This window comes from Mycteria americana, chromosome 9 (genome assembly GCF_035582795.1).
Source record: "Mycteria americana isolate JAX WOST 10 ecotype Jacksonville Zoo and Gardens chromosome 9, USCA_MyAme_1.0, whole genome shotgun sequence".
In the NCBI taxonomy this organism is placed as follows: domain Eukaryota; kingdom Metazoa; phylum Chordata; class Aves; order Ciconiiformes; family Ciconiidae; genus Mycteria; species Mycteria americana.
The window spans coordinates 25354997-25379449 of NC_134373.1; the positions used below are offsets into that span (position 1 = coordinate 25354997).

The 24453-nt window shown below is 40.5% G+C and overlaps 1 protein-coding gene across 4 annotated transcripts in view; it reads left to right on the plus strand.

Annotated features, from left to right (window-relative positions):
- Positions 1-6086: 6086 nt before the first annotated feature.
- The window catches only part of RBMS1 (RNA binding motif single stranded interacting protein 1), a 149703-nt gene continuing 131336 nt past the window's right edge, over positions 6087-24453 (plus strand). Inside the window, exons 1-2 of one of the 4 annotated variants that reach the window (XM_075512065.1) lie at positions 6088-6505; positions 17685-17829. Coding sequence is in view for 3 of the 4 variants with exons in the window: in XM_075512061.1 (XP_075368176.1) it covers positions 6431-6505 (75 nt within the window). In the remaining variant the exon portion in view is untranslated. Of the gene's footprint in view, positions 6506-17684; positions 17830-24453 lie in introns of all 4 variants that reach the window. The other 3 variants (XM_075512061.1, XM_075512060.1, XM_075512062.1) reach the window with 3 other exon arrangements.

Below are 24453 nucleotides of genomic sequence, written 5' to 3' on the forward strand. Positions count from 1 at the left end.
AGCAGCTGGGGTTCAGCCTGGGCCCTTCGGCCAGACAGCGGCCCGCTGGCCAGTCAAGCACTTGAATTAAATCAGCTAACCTGTACATACGACCACGCAGAGGGTGTGGGACAGCTGAAGGTATTGCTGAAGTGATGGAAGGAGTAGGAGGAGTTTGAGACATTGGAACGACTTGCTACATATTTCATAAGCTGCAGAACTTGTCTAAAGTACAACTGTGTTTGGATTGGAAGGTTGGCATTTCATAGTTGGGAATAGTTTTGTTCCAAAAATAGGACAATTTAAGGGCATTTTAGAATAGATGCCTGAAGGATGTATCCTTCACCTTTTATTCTGAACTTGCTTAAGATATGCCTAAAGACAGTGCAATGCGTCCCTAAAGTCTGTAGAAATAAGATGTCTGTTGTCTACGTTAATTAAACTTTTAATTTTTGTTTGCATGGCAGGCAAAAAATGTTTGTTCTGAATTATCCACAAATATTTAAAATCAATGGTTTGAATTCGATCAGGACCAACCACAGCTGGCTGGTCAAGCTGATAGAAGACACCCACAAGAATTCTTATTACGCTTCAGCCAAAGCAGGCTGGGCTTGGTGTTTTCCTCATCTGTTTGTAGAGAATGAGAATGAATGGCAAATACTGCCCTGAAACTGAGATGAGAAAATTGAAAGGGAATGTCCTAATGAAAGAATTGTAGCTGGTCAATATTTTATAGAGGTACAATTATTCTCTTCCTTGTTCATCTGCTTGCACAGTGAAGAATGCATTGCTAGAGAGACTCCGGGGTGGTTAGGAACTGCATGGGATGGAAGTTTTTGATAAATAATGTATGAATAGAAGTTGGATTCTTAACTACCTCCACCCTAGGATGAACATACTCCTATAATACAGCTAATTTTTGCTGTCAGTGAGAAGATGATTTAAATAAAAGGTACATGTAAAATAGACCTATAAAGCTGGACCAACAAGAGATGCCTCACAGGTTTTATGAAGACTGCTGAAAAAAACCCCAATTGCTGTTAGTATGCAATCATCTTTATTAGCTGGGCATCTTAGGGTAAAGTAAACCAGAATATAGAAAACCAGAAAATGGGGTGCTTATGTGGGAAAGGATTCTCTCAGACCTGTCTAAACACAAAGAAAAGGTTATTGCTGGCAACCAGTGTACCCAAATTCATGGTGATATGTTCAGCTGCAAACACAGAAATAGTTTTCATGAGCAGTCCCGCTGCATCTTTTGTTGACGTCCATTGCCAATAGTGGGAGCATTGCCTGGTGCACGTGAAACTTCATGAGAGGGGAAGCCCAAATGCAGAAGTATGTTAAATTCCTGTATGTTAGTGCCAGCTAAATACTTCAGTTGGACAATCTTAGAATAGTGTATAGCCCTGTAGATTTTACAAAAGTAAATTACACTGACTGCAGCTGTCAGGAGCAGCTGAGCCAGTGCAGTATATGGCTCAGCTGTAAGGCTAAACAAGGGCATGCCACATTCAGCAATGTTTCAGTGAAGCGTTGTTACACCAGGAGGGCTACTGTAAAAATACAGAATTGTAGTCACTCAGTTGAAATAAATATTTAAGAATTTGCTGAAAGGGTTAATAGCCACTAAATCTAGAGAGTTGATTTAATTGACGACAACAATTATATGATGAAAACAAAATGAAAGCGCTTTTCATCTTGGTGGCCCATTAACAATGGCCGTTTATTTAGCCTTTGTGCTTAAGAGTGTGGCCTACTGCGACCTGAATTGAAGAGTCTTTCATTTGTGTTGCAAAGCAGTCAAGGCCATATGATGGGGCTAAGGGTGGCATTACAACAAGGAGGTTTTGCAAGTAATTGGAACAGTGTGTGTTGGGGGTGAGGGGAAGAGCAAAGAAGTTCTTGGTTGCGGGCTTAAAGCTAGTTGCATTTCTGTAGCCCTAACACACCGTTTGGGGGTATAAAACAGATCTTTGGTTTGTTAACATTTGTACGTGAATTAGGATGCAGTACCTGGCTTCTCTGCATCCACAAGTGATGCACTGCCACTGCTTCTATTTATTTTAGTCCTTTTATGTGAATCACACTAGGCAGATTCCTAGCAAATGATTGTGGTGTCTTGCATTGCCTACAGACTGACCACACAAGGCAGACAAAGAACAGAAGAGGGTGAATGTTTGACACAGTTTGCAAACTGGGGAAGTAAGGCACAGGGTAAGTCAGCGACTTGCTCACCCTCTCGCCCACATTCTGTGGTAGATCTGGTATTGGACAAAGCTCTCCCAAGACTCAAGCTAGTATCTTAACCAGAAAAAAAAAAATTCTTGTTCAAATATTCCCAACTGTGTCAAAGTAATAACAATTTCAGCATAAACATGTCTGTCTCAGCTTCAGCCAGTGCAAAGACCCCAAGGGGTGCAGAGTACAACCGTCCACTTGGTTCCTGGAGTGAGGTGGATTAAATATATTTCCCTCCTATTCTGCATTGCATTTGACTTTTTCTGCCTTAGGGTAGAACTCCTAATGTCTAAGTTAATCTGTAAAGCTTAAATGGGATTTCACTTCCAACACTCTTAGAGTCAGTGGATAACCATTGATTGGGTTTAACTGAGTTGCCCTAAAACTCCTCTGACATGGCAGCACATACAGTGCTTCTCAGGCTTTTGCAGCAACAGCTTAACTGTGTTTTCATCATATTTTAATCAGTCCTGACCAGTTAGACTATAACTATGATAAAGAAATAATGTAAAAAAAAAAAAAGTAGAATTTAATATTGTTCTATCAGTAGTGAGTGAAATCTGGCCATGGACAAAATTATGGATTACTGTGTTCCCTAACATTCACAAAGCCACAGTATCTACATTTGTACCGGTGCAGTGTGTAGGAAGACAGCTTTAAAAGAAGAAAAAAAAAATCTTCTTGTTACTTTGTTGGGTATCTACTAGCCTTCAAAACACAATTCAGTGTTTACCTTCCTTCTTAATCCTATACTTTGTGTAGTGTGTAAATGAGGGAAGCATTTTTAACCTTGTGAGTATTTAGTTATGACGGCAGGAGCTAGTACCGCCAGACAGCATAACCAGTTTCGATTTAAAAGTGTTTGTTTGCCCTTGCTATGAACATAGAATAAGCAATTAAAAACAAACATTTCCATCAGTATGAAAAGTTAAGAAATTAGTCATTTGGTTTAAAGTTTCTTCTGCAATGCCATCCTGTCTGTATTGCACAACTTGCATTCATATTACTAAGTTGGCTGAATAATCAACATATTAAAAAGATACAAGCAGAGACTGCCCTGAGTGATGCTAAATTAAGATTTTTTTTTGCCTAAGAATTCTTCGCTGATCCACTCTTAATACAGTAAACACATTCAATACCATTTTAAAAAATGAAAAAAATTACTGTAACTGAAGCTCATGTAAATTATTCCAATAAAATAATTATATTTTCTAACCTGATTTTAATAAAAACTGAGCATCATTTGCAAATTCTCATTAATCATCAGTGGGATCACTGCACTGTAAAAGTTTGTAGTATTAAGTTGCAGGCTTATTTTTTAAATTCAATGATAAATATTAAACTCTATCAATTTTGAACTTCCGCAACATCAGAATGTTGCTAAATAAATTAGAGCTGATATTCCAATGGAAGTAGATCTTTAATTAGAAAAGACTCTGGTTGAAAATGGAACCAAATTGGTTTCAACTTTACATTAACAGTGACACATGTTTGGGGATGAGATTAAGCTTCAGAGCAAAAGACCTCATTTGGGAAAGTTCTAAGTCTCTGCAAGGAGAGACTGGGAAGGAACTTGGAGATCAGCTTTAGCTGTTACAGTTGTAATCAAATACTCTCTTAGCCAGATTTCTTCTTTCATCACTTTCAGGAGCCGTTGTGGCAGAGTGCATTGCTGCTCCTCTCGCTGGCAGCCATCAGCCATTCTCAGTAACTTGACACAACTAAGCTGGAGACTGTTGCAGTTGTAAATGCTGGAATGATATAGGCTGCACTTCCCCTCTCCTCATTTCCTAGAGATCTTTTTCTTCTGGATGCTTCTCTCCCCATTCATGATTGCACAACGTACTTGTGACAACCACGGTAGCTGTTTACATGAAGATGGATTCTAGGAAAACACTTCTATTTCTAGCTGTCTTCAGTACAATATGTGTTTTCTTTCAGATCTCATTCTTTCCTTCTCCTCAGGAAAATCTCCACAAAACACATCCCTCAGCTATCAGTCTTTATTTCTTCTTCTTGCTTGTTCTGTTTTTCTCAGAAGGAAACTAAGTGTACTAGCACCCGTAACCTGTCAGCTTAAGAGAGGCCAGCACCACATTCTCTGTAGTTCAACCCAGAACTTCAAACCACAGTTTGGCAGTTCTTAAAGCAATCTATAACACTATCATCATGTATCTGGGCTGTAGCAACACATTTCCCCATGAAGCTCTGAAACTTCATTTCTACTATCCTCTGACCATGCACTACCCTGGAGCCATATTACCTTGCATTCGTCAGATATAATTGCAGCCTGTATGCTTTTTCCACTGCGTAAACGCCAGTACAGTCAACAGAAGGCAGCTGATTTTGGCCATGGCCATTTCAGCTTTTCCAGATGCACATTCTTAAACCCCTCAAATACCTGATATTTGTGTTCTGCTCAACTTTTCTCTAACTTTAATCTTTGTCCCTCCCACAGAAAGTTACCATCGTGGACACAAAAATATTACCAACTCATATGCTTTCTGTGTTTGTCCTTCTTTTCATAGTCATTCTAGCTGTGTGTTAACAAAAAAAAAACTAACAAAAAAACTCAAACCAATCCAAACAAAAACTCCCAAACCTCAGAAGCTTCCATGCCTCTTTCCTGGAGAAAAAGCTGTCTCCTAAAGATGCAACTAGTCTTTTAATCTGTGTGAACCATAAAGCATACACAAATTTCTTCCCTGGAAAAAACTTGTAAAGCGATGTTAATGGCTAGCCAGGAGAGCTGCAATGTCATTTGCGTAATTGTCCTCTGCTCAGCTGGAATTTGGAAGAATATCTGCAGTTACCTCTCATTGCTCAGCCTGCACCAGGGATTCATGGCTGCACAAAGGCTGCCTTTGCTATTGCACTGGGATGCTTGTAAATCCTTAAGGTTTTTGATCTTTCTTTCCTTTCTTTCCACTGTTATCACACTTAGCTTGGCTGATGCTAATACACTCAGGAGTTTTGGCGGACTTTACGTATATGTTTTATTAATAAAACAGTGCTGCGAGGCAAAAATGATTGTGATTAGTGTGACAAGGAAACGGCATCTGCTTAATACTCTGAGGATCGGTTTATCTCTGGGTAGAAAAGAGACATATTTGTCAGAAGTAAACCCACTGGGCTAAGTGGGTATTTACAAATAACAGTGGATTATAGTGTGCTGCTGGTCCCTACTTCCAATGTTTGGGAAATCATCTTTCAGAGAGAAAATATTCAAGTGAAAAAAATTGTAACTACTATCGACTAGAAAAGGAATGTTTCCTGTTTGAGAATGAAGTGTACGCAGCACCGCTGGCAAAAGTACAAATTAAAGGATGCACGATGGGCCAGACGGAGAATTTGGTCTGGTTTTGTGGTTGCCGTTCTGTAAACTGGTTTAGCACTGCAGTCCCTGCGGCTCCTAGCAGATAAATGGACCCTCCACCGCCAGGCAGAACCGAAGCCAACTGCAGTTTTCCCGAATTGCATCCGATCCTCCCCTAAAGCCCGCGCCCCGCACCACCGCTCGGCAACGAGATGCACAAAGGGCAAAGGCGATAACAAAGCGCAACCCGGCTAATTAGGTCAGAGCCGAGCCGTGTGCGGATGCGACCGCTGCAGCCCTCCTCCTCCTCCGGAACGTGGAAACCCCCCGCTCCGCTCCGCTCCCCGCCGGGCACCGCAGCTCTTCCCGGCGCCGCAGCGGCCCTTCGGCCGAGCGCCGCCGCTCGCTGCCCGCCGCGGAAAAGCTCCCCCTGCCCCGCGGGGTTGCCCCGCCGCCGGGCCGGGGCCGGGGCTCGCACGGCGGGCGCCGAGCGGGGCTAAGCACCGCCCCTCGCCCCCTCTCTCCCTCCGCCTTCCCTCCCTGCCTCCCTCCCTCCCTCCGCCAGCCCTGCCCCGCCGCCTGGCACCGCCGCCGCGGCCGCCCCGAGCGCTCCCCGCGCCGCCGCTCCGCCAGCCGGCCCGCCGCCGCCGCTGCTCGGCCCCGGCCGGGCGGGGACTTGGCAGGAACTCCCGGGGAGAGAGCGAGAGTGCCTGCCCCCGCTGCCGCCGCTCCGCTGTGGCTTTTGGGCGGAGGAGGAGGAAGGTCTGGGCTCGGCCGAGGAGCAGCCGCCGCCGCCGGAGAGGAAGAGGCAGGAGGCAGAGAAAGACGGAGAGGCGGCTGGAGCCCCCCAAAGTGCCCCCCCATCCCTGCACTGCAGGCTACATTTCCAGCTTCATGGGCAAAGTGTGGAAACAGCAGATGTACCCCCAGTACACCACCTACTACTACCCCCAGTATCTGCAGGCGAAGGTAGGGTACGGCACGCCGGGCGGCGCGGAGCGGCGCGGCGGGGCTGAGGCTGGCCCCGCTCCAGGGCGGCTGGCCGGGGCCGAGCCCGAGCCCGAGTCCGAGTCCGAGTCCGAGCCCGAGCCCGGACGGGGGCTCCGCGACGCGGGGCACGGCCCGGGGAGGCGGTCAGGTTGCACCAGGGGACGGAGACAGGAAAGAGCCGGCAGCCCCTTCCTGCCGCCCGCCGCCGCCCGGGGAGCGCCGCCGGGAGCCCCCGGGCCGCCCGCCGCCGCCGCGCTCCCCGCCGCGCTCCCACCCCTTCCCTTCGCTGCCGACTGTGCCGTCTCCGACCTGTCTCCTTCCCTCTCGCCTTCCCCCTCCCGCCGGCGGTCCCTCCTCTTCCCCAGGGCTCTCGGCGTGTCTCCTCCTTCCCAACCACGTCCTCGGCCACCCCGCTGCAAAGCGGAGCTCTGCGGAGCCCCGCTCCCGCTGCCTTCACCTAGCGCAGCCTCCTTGAACGCCGGGCAGCGACCCAAACTTCAGCCGGCAGGCCCCAGCCGGGGGCCGTCCGCTGTCCGCGGCCGCGCTTTCAGCTGGGGCGGGGGTGCCCTGACATCCTGGGGGGTGGCAGGGCGTGCCGACTGCTGCGGTGGGGCTGGCCGAATTCCGCTTACACACGGACGCTGAGGAGGCTGCTGGACTCGGATGGATACTCATTGTCTGTGGAGTTGGACCTTTGTGAGCTGCCGCCTCGCAGTTTACAAACTGGCTTAAAAACGCGTTAAGGGTCCAGCTCCTGATGGTTACTGTTGTACAGGGGTAGCTGTTGTTTGCAGGAAAAATGATGTTAGTAGTTCTTGTGGTGGTGGATCTCCACCTTTTTTGTTCCCTTTCTCCTTCAAGTCTGTAAGGGCAGCCAGCCCCACTGCTCTAGAAGCATCATGCTGCAAACTGGCAGATGCAGCGGTGGTTGCATCAGCTGTCTGGAACATTTAGCATAAGCCTCTCCAACCACCAGTGTCACTCCTCACAAATCAAAACAGACCCGTATGAGGCTTCAATGTGTGAACTTTTTTTAGAGGTTATACCTGTGGTGCGGGGTGGGGGTGTTTGGGTTTTTTGTTTGTTTGGTTGGTTTTTTATTTGCTATTGAAATGTCCTGCCTGTGTGGCAGTGATGGGACAAGAATTCCCTTCTCTTTATCTGCACACTTGATAGGCTCTTCTTTTTATTGTGTTCTGTGTTCCTATATCGTGAAATGTAATTTATACTGCTTGGCTGAAAAATAAATTCAGTTTGACAGTCATGAGACGTTTTACAAGTCAGCAATGAGGAGGCTTTGAAATGTGCTTTCATGTATACAGAAAGTGATAGAAATATGATGAAGGTCTTTAGGTGATTTGAAATGACTAATCTCTTGAATGTGTAATCGACGTCAGGCTAAATAGTATGGTCTGTAGCCATCTAAAGATTATGCTGCAGAGTAATCACTTCAGTACTGTTTACATATATATTTTTAATGCATTATTTTTAAGCAAGGTGTGGTGCCTAAAGGACAGCCTTTTGCATCACTTAGCCGTATGACTATATAAATATTCTCAAATGAAAAAATGTCCTTGTTCAGAAACTCTTACCTTCACAATTTTGTATGGCATTAGTAAGTTACGAACCAAATACATAACATTGAATATATATAAAGCAATGTCACTTGGCTTTTTTGACCTGTAAATAATTGAAGAGGGAGATAAACTGTAATAGCTTACTGTAGTTATTAGAGTATGATCCTAGAAATCCAAGATCCTATGAGAAAGCTTGATGGGCCATCTTTTGAAAATGTTTCCTGTACAGATAATTTAATATTGATTTGTATTACAGTCAATGACATCTTCAAAACATCTTGTAGTCTTTGCTATAAAATTATACAGCCTGAAATTACATTACTCTGTTTCAGCAGAGAGAACACACAGCCATTTGACCTACACACATGAAATCAAATATCTGGGATCCAGTGAAAGTTTCCTGTTTTCAGAGACCTTGATTTTATAAAAGAAATAAAAGAAAAAAGGTGGCTCCATGGTGTAGATAAAAGGATGGGTAACTGTAAGTTTCAAGATTCAAGTATGCAGAATTCAGTAATATAAACAATCTTCTCACTATGGATCCTCTCTGAACATGTAGAAAAATTAATTTAATTCATAGTTTTCAGCTGTTCTGTTCTTTGGGCCCTAGAACAACCCGTTGTCCAGTACATGAACTATTTCAGTAATTCTGGAGAAATCTTTGTTTTTCATTAAAGATAAATTATAATAGAACTGAATAGCCTTTGCTGAATGTATGATGGGTAATGGTACATGATTACACTGGGGGTGGTAAGAGATTTTGAAACTAGAAGTTCTGCTTCCCATCTTATCCTTATTTAAGTAATGATGGAAAATCTGCTGACTAATAAACTGCAAATCGATAATTAGGAGATGACAGGAATTGCTTGAAGATGGATTTTTCTGTAGAGAGCTCAAAAATACTCATTAGAAATTGCATGCATTCCTAATGGATCTTTAGGTTAAAATGTTGATGTGGTCAACTATTTTAATTGCTCCAAAATATGCTATAGATTTTTAAAAACAGATTTTGTATTTGTCTGTTATGATCTTCACAGTCTTATTCATGAAGTATTCAAGCTGGTTCAGTCATATATTCTGGGAGGAAATATAAACATTTGCTGTGATTCAGCACCTCCCTCCCCCTAATCTTGGGGAGTTCAGCATCAGAAGAGATTAGTGAAACCATGGACTTAAATGAAATGAACAAAATAAACATTGGAAGAAGGTGTAAGGCTTTTAATATGAAAAATCATTATGGCAATGAAAATAGTTTGAAATGGTTTCAAGCTGAAGCTTGTAAAACCTTCTGCATTTTTGGGACTGCCACAATTTTTGCTCTGGCAAATGATATGTTTGACATATCTGTTAATTTTTTGTGTCTTCTAATGAATGTATGTTTTAGGACAGTTCCTATAGTGCAGCATTGTGTGGCATGTTGGAGAGCATAAAAAGTATTTTCCAAGTTCAATGGATGTTTCTAAAGGTTTAGATACTTTCTTTAACAATATTTCTGTAACAGTGCTTTTCAAATTTCAAGTCAGTTGTATTTCATTTCCTTCCTTAATATTTTATTTGTAATGAAGAGAGTCTGTATTTCAACATTTTAGAAAATTATGTTAATTAAGATTGTATATGTTTTACTAATGCTTAAAGGCCTCTCTGATCAGGAGTAAAATCTGACTGTGCTAGGCAGAATGTTGTAGCATTTAACAAGAGAGTTAGAGTACACATAAACAAATATAAATGTATATATACATCTCTAGGCCACAATCTGTTTGCTTTGGTCAAGTTATAAATAAAAGTGAATTTATGTTTTGTTTTCCTTTACCTAAATACCAAATGGAATTCAGGGACACGATGCACACAATGATTTACAAATAAATTGTGATAATTAGCTGTATTGCTGTTTTTTCCTTGGACAATAATGCGTCAATATGACTAATTTTACTGGTAGGTTTCTGTATCATGAAGGAAAGCTCTTTGTATAAGAGAGAGGTAGCAGAAAACAGCAACATTTCCTATAGATAGCATGGTTTATTTGAAATGCAAGCACTTAATAGTCATAGATAATATTTATGTGATACTTGAATTCTTCCTCTTTTGTATGGTATTAGGTAACAACAACCCAGAAGAAATGAAATCTTGTGAGTCTTGCTAAATAACCTTCGAGTGGGTTTCTAACTATATAATTTGGTAGCTGCAAAATGTGTGCCCTGGAAGCTATGAAAAGAACTAATATTTCTAGAAGTTTGTGTAGGTTTGTAGGCAGGACTGTAAATTGATGTAAACTTGTAGTGAGCAGGCAGATTTTGCCATGTCAAAAACTTATTTTCAGGCTGTTGACAGCAAACTTTAAAATGGGAACATTTAATTTTTATCCAAGCCTGTTGATGGCAGAGTAAGTAGGAAATCAGTTAACAGGGAACTTACCGTAGTGTTAAACAAAGCAGATATGAAACTTTCTTATTAGGAGACACTGGATAATCCACAGTTTAGCGTCAGCGTATGAAGTTAATAGACTGATGTAGGACCTTCTGGTTTAGATGCTTCTAAAGCAGAAGCAGTAGGACCCTCTAATGGTTTGCTGGTAAAGAATAAATACCTTTACTCACCACGTTCTGTGCCAAGCACAGGTCTGTTACCCTTTAAAAAATTTTACTGTCTTATGAGCTGATTTTAATCAGCATAAATGATTACTAATTCTAATCAGTTTAGTTAGATTTATTCCATATGCACTATGACTGCAAAATCTGTACATAGTAAAAGACAAGCTTACAGTAACACAGAGTATGCATGTTTATGTTTATAAGGTTGGATAGAAATAATTTGCACACTTCTTATTGTGGGAAGTTATATTAATTGTCCGTAATTGTGATCTCTCTGGTTCTTGACTGGGCTTAGAAATCCATTTAAAAAAAAAAAGCACAGGTTAGCTGCAGGCAAACTTTTTGTCTCTGCGCCTGTTAGCCTCCTCAGCCTCTTGAATGTTCTCTCCCATTCTGGCCAGGCTGGGATTTTATTGTGCAGCTATCCAAAGAATTCCTTCAAAAAGCGTACCACATCGGTGGAAGGGAAAGAAGTGTAAAATTCACCAATTTTCAGAAAAACTTGAGAGTGCTGGTGGTGAGGTGATCTCTCTGGCTCTATAAAATAATCTCAGGGGATGTAAAATATGGAGAAGTGAAGAATGTTCTCTAGAAGGAGCATTTTCTCTTCTTCCAAACATCCCAGTCCAAAACTGGGAGTGCTTGTTTGAATCCATCCATCCATCAGACAGGCCAGTGACTTTCTGTCACTGGTCACAATGGTTGTTTTATGTAATTGTTCCAGCTAGCTTATTTTGTGTGGGGCATCCCTATCCTTGTCCCAGTTATAGCTCCTTTTAACTTTTGAAGTTTAGTTCAGGTGGCTTGCTATGAACTAGAAATATGTCCTTCAGAAAGTACTTCTAGGAACTGTTGCTAGAATAATTATTGTATATGCAAAAGTTGAAGCCTTTCTAGAAATGGATTGAGCAAAGTTCATACAAAGCTCTGCAAATGTTCGTCCTCCTTGGCTTGAATTACTCCAGTTTTGAATTATTCTGTATCAGGGCCTCTCTTGAGAAGTAATGTCAGATTAGCCCCATGGGCAAATATGCATTAGAAGCAGGATGTAACCAGATCTATTGTTAATAGTAGTGACTTCAGGGAGGTTTAAACCTAGATATTTGACACTGGGAGCACTGCATTGTTTGGTGGCATCAAGAAGGACATATGTTAATGTATCATGTATGTTAATGTAATGTTATTGTAACTATCTAAATAACTGATAAAGGTATGTGAAATGTAGAAACACTTCACATAACCATCTTGAAGACTGGCTTCATTGAAGTGAGCATGAGTTTTGCCTTTGATTTCAGATGAGCAACATTTTATTTACTAGAAACTCGATTCATGCTTGGGTTATGCTGACCATGCTTAATTTGGGGGTGATTTGCAATGGCATATTCATAATCTTCACTTTGGAGGAGCAGAAGTTAGGCAGTGCAACATGCAGATTATGTGATGGGAGCTGGAATCAAGGAGAAGTAGCGATGGCATCCATAAGATGTGCCGTTTTTGTATTTTTTCTAGGGAATCTTTTAAAAAGAGTTTTTAAAAAGCCACGACTTTCCTCCCTTAATCCAACCTCCTTAGAGAGAGGAATGGCGTAAATATACATGGACTAGAGACTGAATTTGCAAATAACAAAGTAAAAAATATTTCCCCCCACATCATTAATGGCAGAAATGACAGGTTCTTATTAGCTTTGTAATTTCTAGAAGTTTGAGACTAACCTCATCCCTAGAGTACACTGTGCTTGGGGCTTAATTTGATACTGCGTGATTGGCCTCATTTAACAAATGTCAACAAGATCTTGGTCCCTCTCCTTGATGCAGTAGTAACTTTACTGCTGACGTATGAGTCAGATCCTGAGTCTGATAGTCTTATGGGACTGACTTTTACAGAAAAGTGATAAACCAATATATGACTTGGAAAAGGCTTGAAAAATGTATTCAGTGCTGTTTTCTTTTTGTGTTTGATTGTTAACCCCCCCCCAGACACCGGGTATGTTCCAAACCCATGTCTATGAAGTTTATATCCAGTAGGTAGGCAACAGCTGTAAGAGGCCAGAATATGTCTGATTTGTACTAGTGTATTTTCTAGCTTTACCTTCAATGCAAGATCCCAAGGCAGTCATGAAAGGTGTGCAATAAGTTTGTGGGGGGAGAAGTTAATTTTCTTTGAATAAAATAGTTCTTTAAAGTATGTTTTCTTTCACAACTCAACTGTTACCCTTGGTAATGACAATAGTTTTTTCTCATTACTTTTAAAGCAGAGTTGAGCACGCTGTTTAGATTCTTAACCTTATTTGTAAAAGGAACCCATACTTCAAAATACTTTGCTTCTAGTTAGAGCATAAAACTTCAGGTCTCAGTCTCAAGGATGAAATTTCCTGCGAGTAAATTTCTAAGCTTCCACTTGGTGTTGAAGGAACAAAGAAAAGATAGGCAAAATTACTGAAATCTTCCAATGGAGAATAATACAATGTAGTAAAGCATTGTTTTCTAAATCTATTTTTCTATAAAACAATAAGTTTCAGAAACAATACCTTTCATTTTTCTATAAAACAATACCTTTTTGATGTGTATTTAGGATATACATCAAAAAACCACCTCGGACACAATTTTTAAGCTGCTTTAAAGTCCAAGCAGCAGTTTGAGCTGTCAATGTTGATAGTAGATGCATCACTCTTACTCAGAAAGGTAATTGATGCTACTAATCCAGTGCTCCTAACGAAGGACACTTGATTGTGATAGCAGTAAAGAAGTTTGAACAAAGGCGTACTAATAAACTGGAAAATACAGCTTGGTACAGTTACATATTTCAGTTTCAGTCTTCCAGGTAGTCATAGTCAAGAGTGAATAACAATGGTTTAAAAAATAAATTGTTCTTCAGTAGATTATGCTTTTGGTATAAGAAGTCGTCCTTTGAAGATATATGCTCAGATTTAGCCAAAAATATGCTACAAATTATATACTTGTTTTTGTTGTATTGTATAGACTTTCTATGGTCTGTGCAAAGTAGTGATCACAACTATTTCTAGTGGAAAATCACCTGCTTTGTTAAAAAAGTGAAAAATCTTGGAAAAACATGCTGATAAAAACCTGTTCTATCTGAGGTTAATTCATTTCAGTCAAAACAGGCACACGACGGATTCAGGTCATATTTACCGTGGCTAATAGGTGATAATTATTATCTGACTTCATGCGTTTTCTTAGTCTTCCTCAGTTGAAAATACTGAGACCTGCATTTAAATGGAATTTCATTAAGTTCTAAGCTGAATTATATTATCTCAGAATTGAGGAAGACAAAGAGCTTGGACATGGGTATAATCGGGTACCATGGCTCACTTGTTTCATGGTAGCTTTTGAAGCCACTATGCTCTGTTCATGGTCTGAGGCTGTAAGAATACATTTAGTCTCAATTGCTCGGACTTGCTGAAAACATTTCAAAATATATTTAAGCTAAATTTCTGAAATCTCAGTGTACACATAAGGCCTGTGAAAACTGCTTCGGAATCATTCCAGGTAGATAAACAGAGCTTACTGATGCAAAATGCAACTCAAAACGTTCAGCAGGACTCTTGTGCATTGAGAGGCAAGTATTGATCTTCTGTAGAGAGGTAGAGCGAACGGGCTTCACTGTGTGGATTTTACTACAGGTTAAGAACTGAATTCCCTTGCTTGTCTCTTGGCAACACACACTGACACAATTGCTATAGCAGTTTATAGGCTGTGGTAGTATCTGTGACCTCTTCTATCCCTCAGGCCATAGCTACATAATCACTTTAATTTTACATAACTATGCACAGCAGCCAAAAAGGGCAGTCTTGTCTTTCCCCATTGCCCCCTGCAACTCATTCCTGTCCCTTCCCCTGTGCTGGCACTAGCATTTGTATGATCAGTCAGTGAGCTGAATCAAGAAACCAGTCTGGCTGAAAACTAACCCAAAAAACCCCAACTGTAATACATTTTTACAGTGGAGCAACTAAGGAGATTGGCATAGCTGTGGGTGAAGTTGTCTCTGAGGAAAGTACACCCTCTTGGGTCTCACTTTTGTACAACAAAATGGTGGTGCTTAACTTTTCTAAATAAAAGGCTTTCTGTGTCCTTGGCCAAAAGGGCGAAAGATCCAAGCCAGAGGAAGATACAACAGAGCTCTTAGGTTACCAAAACCTGTTGATTGCATATATATGCAGGTAACTGCTAGTGTTTTTCTGTGACTTTATTTTCTCTTTTACTGTTTTAAATTGTGTTAGATGTTGGTGCAGTAAGTGTTAAAAAATCATTTGAGTCTGTCTTTCATTCTTACGACCAAGGAGCGTGGAAGAAAGTGTGAAATAAGTTGCTGAGAGGGCTTAAGTTAGGTATAGGCCTGGGAGGAAAGAAAGAATCAAATGTAAATGGGACTTCCAGAGGCCTTGTAGCGTAGTGTTACATCTAACTTTCCATTTTCAGCACAGTGCAACATTGATATTTTATTTCATTCTGGGGAAAGAGGGGAGAAGGCTGGCACTTCAAATTAGCAGCAGCTGCAGAATTAAGACAAGGGTGTTAGTGACTCATTTGGAAAAGTACTAGCTAAAACATTCTGTCTCCTAGAAAAAACATTTAGGAAGGGTTTATGATACAAACTTTGAATTTCATGAATAGTGCCTGTGACCTTCTGGTTTCCTCTGGGTAGCTTTTCTGATTAGTGACCATTTGCTTTTGACAATTGCATATTAAAGTGGGGAGAATACATGGGGATATTTTGGGGGCGGAAACATCTCTGTTAACAGGGTCAAAGACTCCAGAATGCCCCTTACATCTCTTGACCCAGTCAGTTAGCCAAAAATTCAGATTCTTATTGTTCCGGGTAGAAGGAAAAAATGGTGATACTTAGTTGTTTCTTTGGTGTAGCTGAATTATTGACAAAGAGCAGTCAAACTCTGGTTTCCCTGAACACAGAGGTCTTGAATAACAGAAGCAGTTTCTTTGTTCTCAGTCCCAAATTCCTTTCCCCAATTCACTGTTCTCTCTGTTTAGGCCTTTTACAGGACTGTATACTCAGTGCTTATGTTTAGGTTGTATATATCTGTATTTGGGTGAGGTTTTTTCCCTCCTCTGATGAATATGTATATTTCCCTGTTTTATACCCAGGTCCTACAAATGCCTTTAGCTTTAAGAAGAGAAGGCTAAGGGGAGATCTAATTGCTAACTCTGTCAAATGAGAATGTATAGACAAGGTGAAGCCAGACACTTCTTGGAGGTGCACAGGGATAGGAAGGGACTATATTCAGGTTGGAAGGGACTTCAGGAGCTCTCTAATCCAACTTTCTGCTCGAAGCAGGGTCATCTAGAAGATCAGACCAGGTTGCTTAGGGCCTTACCCAGTCTGGTCTTGAAAGCCTCCAAGGATGGAGATCCACGGCCTCTCTGCACAACCTGTTCCAATGCTCGCTGTCCTCATGGTGAATTTTTTTCCTTATTTCCAGTCTGAACCTCTCTTGTTTCAGCTTACGCTCATTGACTCATCCTCACACCGTGCACCACTGAAAGAACCTGGCTCCTTCTCCTTGATAAGCTCCTCAGAGGTTTCCATTCTACAAATGGAAAGCTGCTATTAAGTCCCAGCAAAGCCTTCTCTTCTCCAGACTGAACAAGCCCAGTTCCTTCAGCTTTTCAGAGCATGTGATCCAGCCCCCAGCCATCTTGGCAGCCCTCCACTGCCAGCTTATCAATGTCTGTCTTTTACTGGGGGCCCAAAGCTACGTGTACTATTCTAGATGGGGTCTATCAAATGGGGGGATAGTCACTTCCCTCACCCGAATGCAGCCCAGGAGGCACACCTTACTGCCAGAGCATGCTGCTGGCTCATGCTTGGCTTGCGTCTGCCACAACCCCGCAGCTCTGCTCCAGCAGAGCTGCTCCTCAGCCAGTCAGTCCCCAGCCTGTATCAACTGCAAGGGACTCTTCCTTCCCAGGTGCAGAACTTTGCACTTCTCTGATATAAAAATGTTAAACACACGAGTCCCAGGATAGACCCTTCTAGTGCTCCACTTGGTACTGGCCTCCAGGTAGAGTATAACCCATTAATTGTGATTCTCTGAGCCTGACCATCCTGTTAGTTTCATTCCAATCTAGTTGTCCCCTCATCCAGACTATAATGTCTTTACCTTGGGTCCAAGAATATAGTGGGACACAATGTCAAAGTCCTTGCTAAAATCAATGTGAATGACATTAACTGCTCTCCCCTTGTGTACAGACCTAGTAGTTTTGTCATAGAAGGGAATAGGCAATAGGATGCAACACAATGGACACAAGCTGTGACATAAGAAAAATTGTAATTAGATATGAAGAACATTTTTTTTTCACTATAAGAGTGGCCAAGCACCTGAACAGGTGCCAAGAGGGGTTCTGGAATCTCTTGGAGACAGTAAAAACTCAACTGGACAGGGTCCTGAGCAACCTGATCTAGTTGAACCTGCTCTTGGAGGGAAGTTGGACTAGGTGACCTCCAGACGTCCTTTCCAAACTAGTGTGTGATTCTATAAGGTAGACCCTGATAACTATCAGCATAAGAGGCTCTGAAGTAACTGTTACTGTTCTGTCTGTGTTTCATCATTGTAAGCTGTGGTATGGTATTTGGAAAGGAAAGGTATAGAAGGAATTCCCTTTTTCTATTTAACAGAACATGCATTCTACAAATATGCAAATGACATTTCAATAATCTCTTCAGCATGCAAATTCCCTTATCCCATTTTAGCAAATATCTTGTTTAAGCTGCTTAAAATTTAAGGTTTTAGGTTTGTCTGTTTGTTTTTCTCCTAGCAGAACATTATAGTGCTACAAAACTATGCTGTAAATTATGACAGACGTGTATACATTCTCATACCAAACCACTTCTTTAGACTGACATTTCTTGTTCCTGCATCAAATCTGAATTTGTTGATAAGTTTTTGTCTTGGACATGGATTAAAAATTAAATAAAACAATAATTAACCCAAATTAAATCTTGTTTCTTTCCAAGCAGACATTATTCAGAGGAACAGCAAAGAGTACTGAGGAAGGCAGTGTTCTGACTTTCTAGTAGAAAAAAATGGGAAGAATTGGCGTGTTCCTGTTGCTCTTCACTGACAGTTCTGCTATATCTCAAGTGACTTTTCTTCCAAATTACAGTAAGTTCGTCAGCTGCAGAAGCTATGGATATGTGAGGGCCTTCCAAACACACCCACCCAGCTTCTTTAGCCCGCTCTGCTTTTATTAGCACTTCTTTCCAGTGTCTTTTATATACTCACTCCCCCATATTTTCTAAGGATTTTCAATGGCAGGTATAATAATAGGAAGCTCTCATGATCCCAAACCCTGAAGTTAATCTTAAAGATGCTGCTTCTACTAGATCTTAAAAAAAAAAAAAAAAAATCACAGCTATAGTTGTCAGCCAGATTGATGATGAGAAAACATGTAAAACCCACCAAATGTCAGCTCATTTTTACACTGCTAACTAAATACTGTGATCATGGTTGTTCATTAATTCTGAAAATCAGGTTTCTTGTTAGGTACCAGAATATATATTTAGGGACCTAAGACAGGATTAAGTTGGCCTTAAGGTGACTTCCTCATGGCCAGAAAGTTGCAGAGACAGCAGCATTATCACTCCAAGTCATTATCACTGAAAAGAAATTACCTAACTGAACACTTCTTTATTTCCTTCTTTGTCCAAGAGTGTTTACCTTGATGATGACTGGGCTGTCTGAACATAAATAGAAGTGAAGATTTTTTAAAAAATACAGAATTGGGAAGAAATGAAGATATATTTGTGCACTAGGGATGTTTCTGCTCTTAGGAATTTTAAATCCTATTCTTGGACTTTTATTTAGTTGAGGGCCTGGGACTAGGGAGGCGTGTTATCCAGCATCTAACACTTACATGCTAAGTAGCCATGCATCTTTCTGGGAGAAATAGCAAAAAACCGTGGTAAAAATGAGAGAATGACAGAAGTTTACTTTGCCATGTTGCTCCAAAAAGAGGCAGAAAAGCAACTATGCATATTTTATATCTGCTACCACTTTCCTTCTTTTAAAACTGAAAGTGGAATTCCATGTCCGATGAATAATTGAATAATGAACAGATGAATAATAAATACTTTTTTTTTTACTCATATGAAATATAATGGGTCATTTTCCATGCTTACTTACACTCTGTTCGGCTCTGTCAAGGTTAGTATAAATGGCTCCTCTTTTAATGATATTTGTATGAAGTTTAGAAACGCATGTACGTTGAACAACAGAACTCCTGGCATTTCCGCTGCACACCTTTTTAAGAGTAGGGATTTATCTGAGTGTTGTCTTCCAAAATGTATTCCGTCTTTCTCATTGATGGAAAGTGTGCTGCATCTCACCCAATTGCTTTTGTCATCTAGGGAGGATGCTGCAGATTGGGAGGATGCTGCAGATCTCTGTGCTCTGGTGGTGGTTGCTAATACTTGTATATACACGTTTTTAAAACGTGTGGGATATATAGTTTAGTTTAGATTTACCTACCAATTGTTAGAAAATATTCACTGTTGATTCAATTTCCTCGATTGACTAGTTATTGTTATTCTTTGATTATTGACGGTGTGGTGTCTACTCTGCAGGATAGCTCATGTGCTTCAAGTAACTTAGATATTGGGCAATCTAGTGAAGTATGTATGTGCATGTATTATTTATAAAATATTCTGGGTTGCTGTCTGTATAATGAAGGCATTCATGTGTAAAATGGGCACTAGTTGTGATTTTTTCATAAATTAAGACCTTAGTCCTTCTCTTGACATTGATACTGAGCTCCATGCATTCTCTAATTTAAATGGCCGTAGAATCTAGTCTTTGCAGAAAAATCATGCACCAGGATCTTATTTTTATTTTATCTCAAGAAATAATAAACATTCTAACATTAATTTTCATATTTATTTCACTACAGCCCCCCATTTTTCAATTTAAATGAGCTGCAAAATCTCCAGACCATACCAGACTATTGTTCATACCAGCCTATAGCTTTCAAGCAGAATTCAGGAGCCATTTGCTCTGGATCCCGTGGAGACAACGGAAGGAAGGCTTACTGGTGTCAAGGGTTGTATACAAGTCTGAGCAACTCTGGCTTGCCTAATTACTGGAGGATGTCAGGAGACTGAGCTGGGATTTCTGGGAGTAGAAAGCTGAGCGCCGTGTCTGGGAATGACAAATACTTCACAGTTTTAGTGAGACTCTTTGATAATTGATACTTACAGGAATAGCATCTGGAAGAAAGGAAAGCATGGCTCAGGATACCAACGAGATAACAGCAGAAAAGTAGTTTGGTTTCTGTAATTTTATATAATCTTGGCTTCACTGAAGCAATAGACACCTTTGGAAGAACTACCTGCCATTAGTCCTTACTCCCACATTGAGACCCAGAGCAGCTGGTCTCAGGAGCGGTGGGTTTGCACAGAAGGGAGGTGGTTCCACGGGGCCGATCCACTTTGCTTTCTTTGCCCCCCTAGCATTCAGCTTATCTCTGAAAGTAGGTTAAATAGGCTCTTAAAAGCTGGCTATAGACCTGTCTCTTGAGCCTTGTGTTGTCATTTGAGATAGGAAAAGAGGAAAAGGTAAGTGAAAAATACAAAGCTGGATGGAGGGAAAATATAAGGGAAACTAATTTTGAAAGAGGAAAATTGCTGTAGAGAACAGATAAGGGAAAAGAATACGAGAGAAAAGAGCAGGGAAGAGAAAAAGCACAGTTCAGCGGAGAGGCTGTGGCACGTGTGCCAGAGCATGGCACAGGAAGACACCTCCAGCTGCCAGGCCATCCATGGGGACTTGCATCTCCAACAAAAGGAGACTGAAGGCAGTATTCTGCAAGAACTCACTTTGGGGACTGCTAAAGTTCAGCAAGAATTAAAGGTTATTTTTACAAAAACAGTGGAGGGTTTTGGGGAACAGACGGGCAAGACCTCTGGGAAAGGCCTTGTTTTATATAGATTGTGAGAGGACAAAAGGTACTCGTGAGGCAAATTTGGCAGTTATCTTTGCCTCTTAAATGGTGCAGCCATATTGTGAAACTGTAGATAAAGTTACAGAGGAAGACTGCTCAGAATTGAAGACTTTGCCATTTCTTTTTATTTCTTGTAGATTATACATCTGTTTTCTTATTACACTGAAACTAGAGTAAGTGCAAGGACTTCCTGAACACACTCTTGTGTGTGACATGGCGATGTTGCTATTCTTTTTGATATTTTATGTGTTCAGAAATTCTCTTATCCCGATAGGTCTGGCATGAATCTGAATCCAAGAAAATATACAGTATAGCAAAGACGAAATGGAGTTAGCAGCTACTTAGCAGCCAGAATATCACTATACTGTATCACACACTACTCCTGGCAAAAGTGGCTAAACAGAAAAAAAAATCGGAAGGCATCCATCTCAATGCAAAAAATTAGAAGAGTATGCATGGAAAATAGAGTTCAGTTGAAATTATACAGTATATCAGCCAGAGTGAAACTTTGAATTTATAGCAACATATTTTCATGTCTTTAAACTTTACAGAGAGACACGTGCTTTCTTATATTAAAGTTTTCATCGTTCATTTGTGCTGTTTGTACTATGCCAGAACACTTAGTGTCCAAGCACGCTGTTCTGGTCATGTGTCAGTCAGCTCAGAGGCTAAGGTCCATCCTAGCAGCCTGAGTGGGTCTGGTGTTATTTCTGGACTAGAAATAACATTCCAGCCTGCTTTGGTGAGCGGAGAGGTGGGCTTTCTATTTAGATTAAGATCACTTGGAGCGAAAAGCAGGTCCAAGAGAAGGTTTGAAGTGCTAAAGTCACCACCAGAGAATAGCATTTTCCGTTCCTATAAGTGAGATGGGATGATTTGTATATTTTAATCCAATTTTTTCATGAAGTGGCCAGAATCGCTCTCACCTGTGCTGTGGCCTTTGGATGTGGTGGAGATCATGATATTACAAAGGGGTAACACACACCGCTTGTATTTTTCTGTTGCAGTCTACTCCTGTGGAGCAACACCGCCCAAAAAAGGGCTTTAGTTTTATGGAGAAGGAGTCACAAATAATAAATAGTGATTTTGCACTTTGAGTATGCTATGCTGAAGCCATAACTACATCTGACCAAGAGAAGATCCTTTTTATTTTGTTCAGGTTTTAATGTCTCTTTTTTGTAGCTTTTGGTTTTGTTTCTTTTTGTTGTTTTTTAATCATTGGTTGTATGGTGATGTTAGCCCTCAAAAAATGATAAAATCCCAGAGTTTTGCGGCATATAGTTTCATCCCGCATCTCTCTCGTGTGCAGTGATCCTCTGGGAACGGTGTTTGGCATCTAGTTCCTTTATTCTGACAGCAGGGATCTTTGAGAGGTAACTGCTGTGCAAGCACTGTGCACAATGCTAGCACAGCGAGCACTGGTGGAAGGCCAGGTATAAGGATTTATTAGGTATTCTGGAATAATTATCCCCGAATAATTTCAAGTGAGCAGAGCTTTCTTCTTGAATAAGAGTACCATTGTCCAAAACAGCTTAATCCACTTTCAAAGCCAGCTAAACAAGAAAAGGCATTCTTACTCTGAAATATGATTGCCTTCTCATGGCGTTACTTATAAAGGTTGTTATATTTTAAACTGTTAATCTGCTACAATTTTTATACATACATGAGGCTTCTGTTCCTATTTCTTTCCAGGACGAAGCCTTAAAGGTGTGATGATACTGAAGTAAACACACTGGAGTGTCAGAGAGTAAAAGCTATCAAAGGTGCAGAATATTGATGCTAACAAGGTTTAGAGCTTGTCTACACTTAAAAAATATAATGGAATTTATAAGGAAATACTTTTCTGGAATTATTGAGCATTACGAAATCCCATGTAGATGTTCACATATCTACAGATCCATATCAGGGGTTATTTCTGAGTACTTCTGGTAAATTTCCAAATGTAGACAAGACTTAATGAAGCTGACTTGATGTGCTAAACTCATGTCAACTAAAGCTCTATTAACTTTATTGTCCGCTAATTAATAATTTTAATAGTTTTAATTATATGACTAAATCCAGTAATACCAGAAGTACATAAATGCACAATGAATATTTATTCACTTCAGTAAGTGAGCATTTTGCCTGCATGCAGTATTCAGGACTGGGCTCCAGAGTACTTAGCAGAACACAGATGAGATTCCTCTGCGTTCTTTTTGATGTCTCCTTTCTTGAAAATTATAAGTACTGAAGTTACACAGGTATCTTGAATTTAATTTTAAATTGAAAGGTTTCTAGGATATGCAGTAGTGCAAAACACAAGTAATTACAGGAACGTGTGTATCATAATTATATTTACACATTTGTATTAAATAGTTTTATAAATAAAAAGTTGTTACACAGAAGAATAGATATGAAGTTGCTTAGCTTTAGAAAAAACACATTTACAATGATGTATACATATACATATATTTAATTTAATTACACTAAGTGTTGGCATGAGAGACCAACTCTGCTCAGTTATAGCCCTCCAATTAAAACTGGAGGGGAATGGAGTTAAATAAGTAACGCTGAGTAGAGTTTGACTCTAAATACAGAAAAAACTCAGTTGCAGTCTGTAGCATATTCTACTTTTGTGACCCTTAGAGACTTCAAAGAGAATTGTACATTTACATCCCAGGGCAGAAATTGGCTGTGTGCTTGGAAGCATGAAATCTCTCAAGGTAATACTTCATAACTATGGAATGTATCCCATGACTGATATGTAGCTAAGAACTGAGAATCAAATTACACATTAGAAATACTTGAAATTAAATATTTTTCTAGTAAAAAAGAGCATTATGCTGGGTAAACAATATATGTTTTCTTTTTCTAGAGATGCATTGGAGCATAAATATATGAAGCATTTAAATATGTATATTTGTATTTCCTGCTTTCTTTTAAAATTTAGTTATATTTCTTTAAGAAATAATTTTTTTCTTGAGTTCATTCATTGGAGTTTTACGTTTGACTCTTGTAAGTATCTATTTTTAGTTTCTTTTTACATTTTTCTTTTCTTTACTCCAATTAAGTCTGGAATTTCTGATCTTAAGCAATTGATTTCCAAACATACAGACTTGTTTCAGCAAGGAAGGAGCAAACATCTTTAAATTCTTATTGGTGTCTGCACAGACATATGCACTAAGGCGTTCTCAGTGGTCTTTTATTAAAAAAAAAAAGTTACTGAAAACAAAAAAGAAATTGGTGAACTTTGTTTTCCATATTAGTGCATCTAAGACCGACAAGAATTACCTGGCTATTCATTTTCACAGTGGCCCAGACCCTTGCAGGTACAGACAAGCTGGTTTGTTCTCAAGCGGACGTACCTTCTGTAGCGTCAACTCCATGCACTTTTCCTGAATCCACTCCCAGTACAAACCGAAGCCCTATACTGGTCAGGTTTAATGGGGGGTGTTGAACTCCATCCAGCTCGTCATCTTCCCATGATACTCCTGCCTGCCTAGAGCGTTGTTGTGCCAGGTGGGGAAGGTGATGATCACGACTTTGGCTAAGCAGCTCTCATAGGTGGGGAGACCCTTTTCTGTTGCTGAGGATTTGCTGAGGATCCAGCCAAACGTGCGGAGAGCAAATTCATGTGGGAAATAGAAAAGGATATTTATTTGAAATAAAAGAAACAGTAAAGGAAATGCAGATTTTCTTATCTTTGTTATTTTACCTGAGGTTCTGTTCACATGAGCCCAGGTCATCAGGAGGATTTTCTCTGGAAGCTGGGTTTGCCACTGCATGCAATAGACTACAAGGTACTTGGTAAT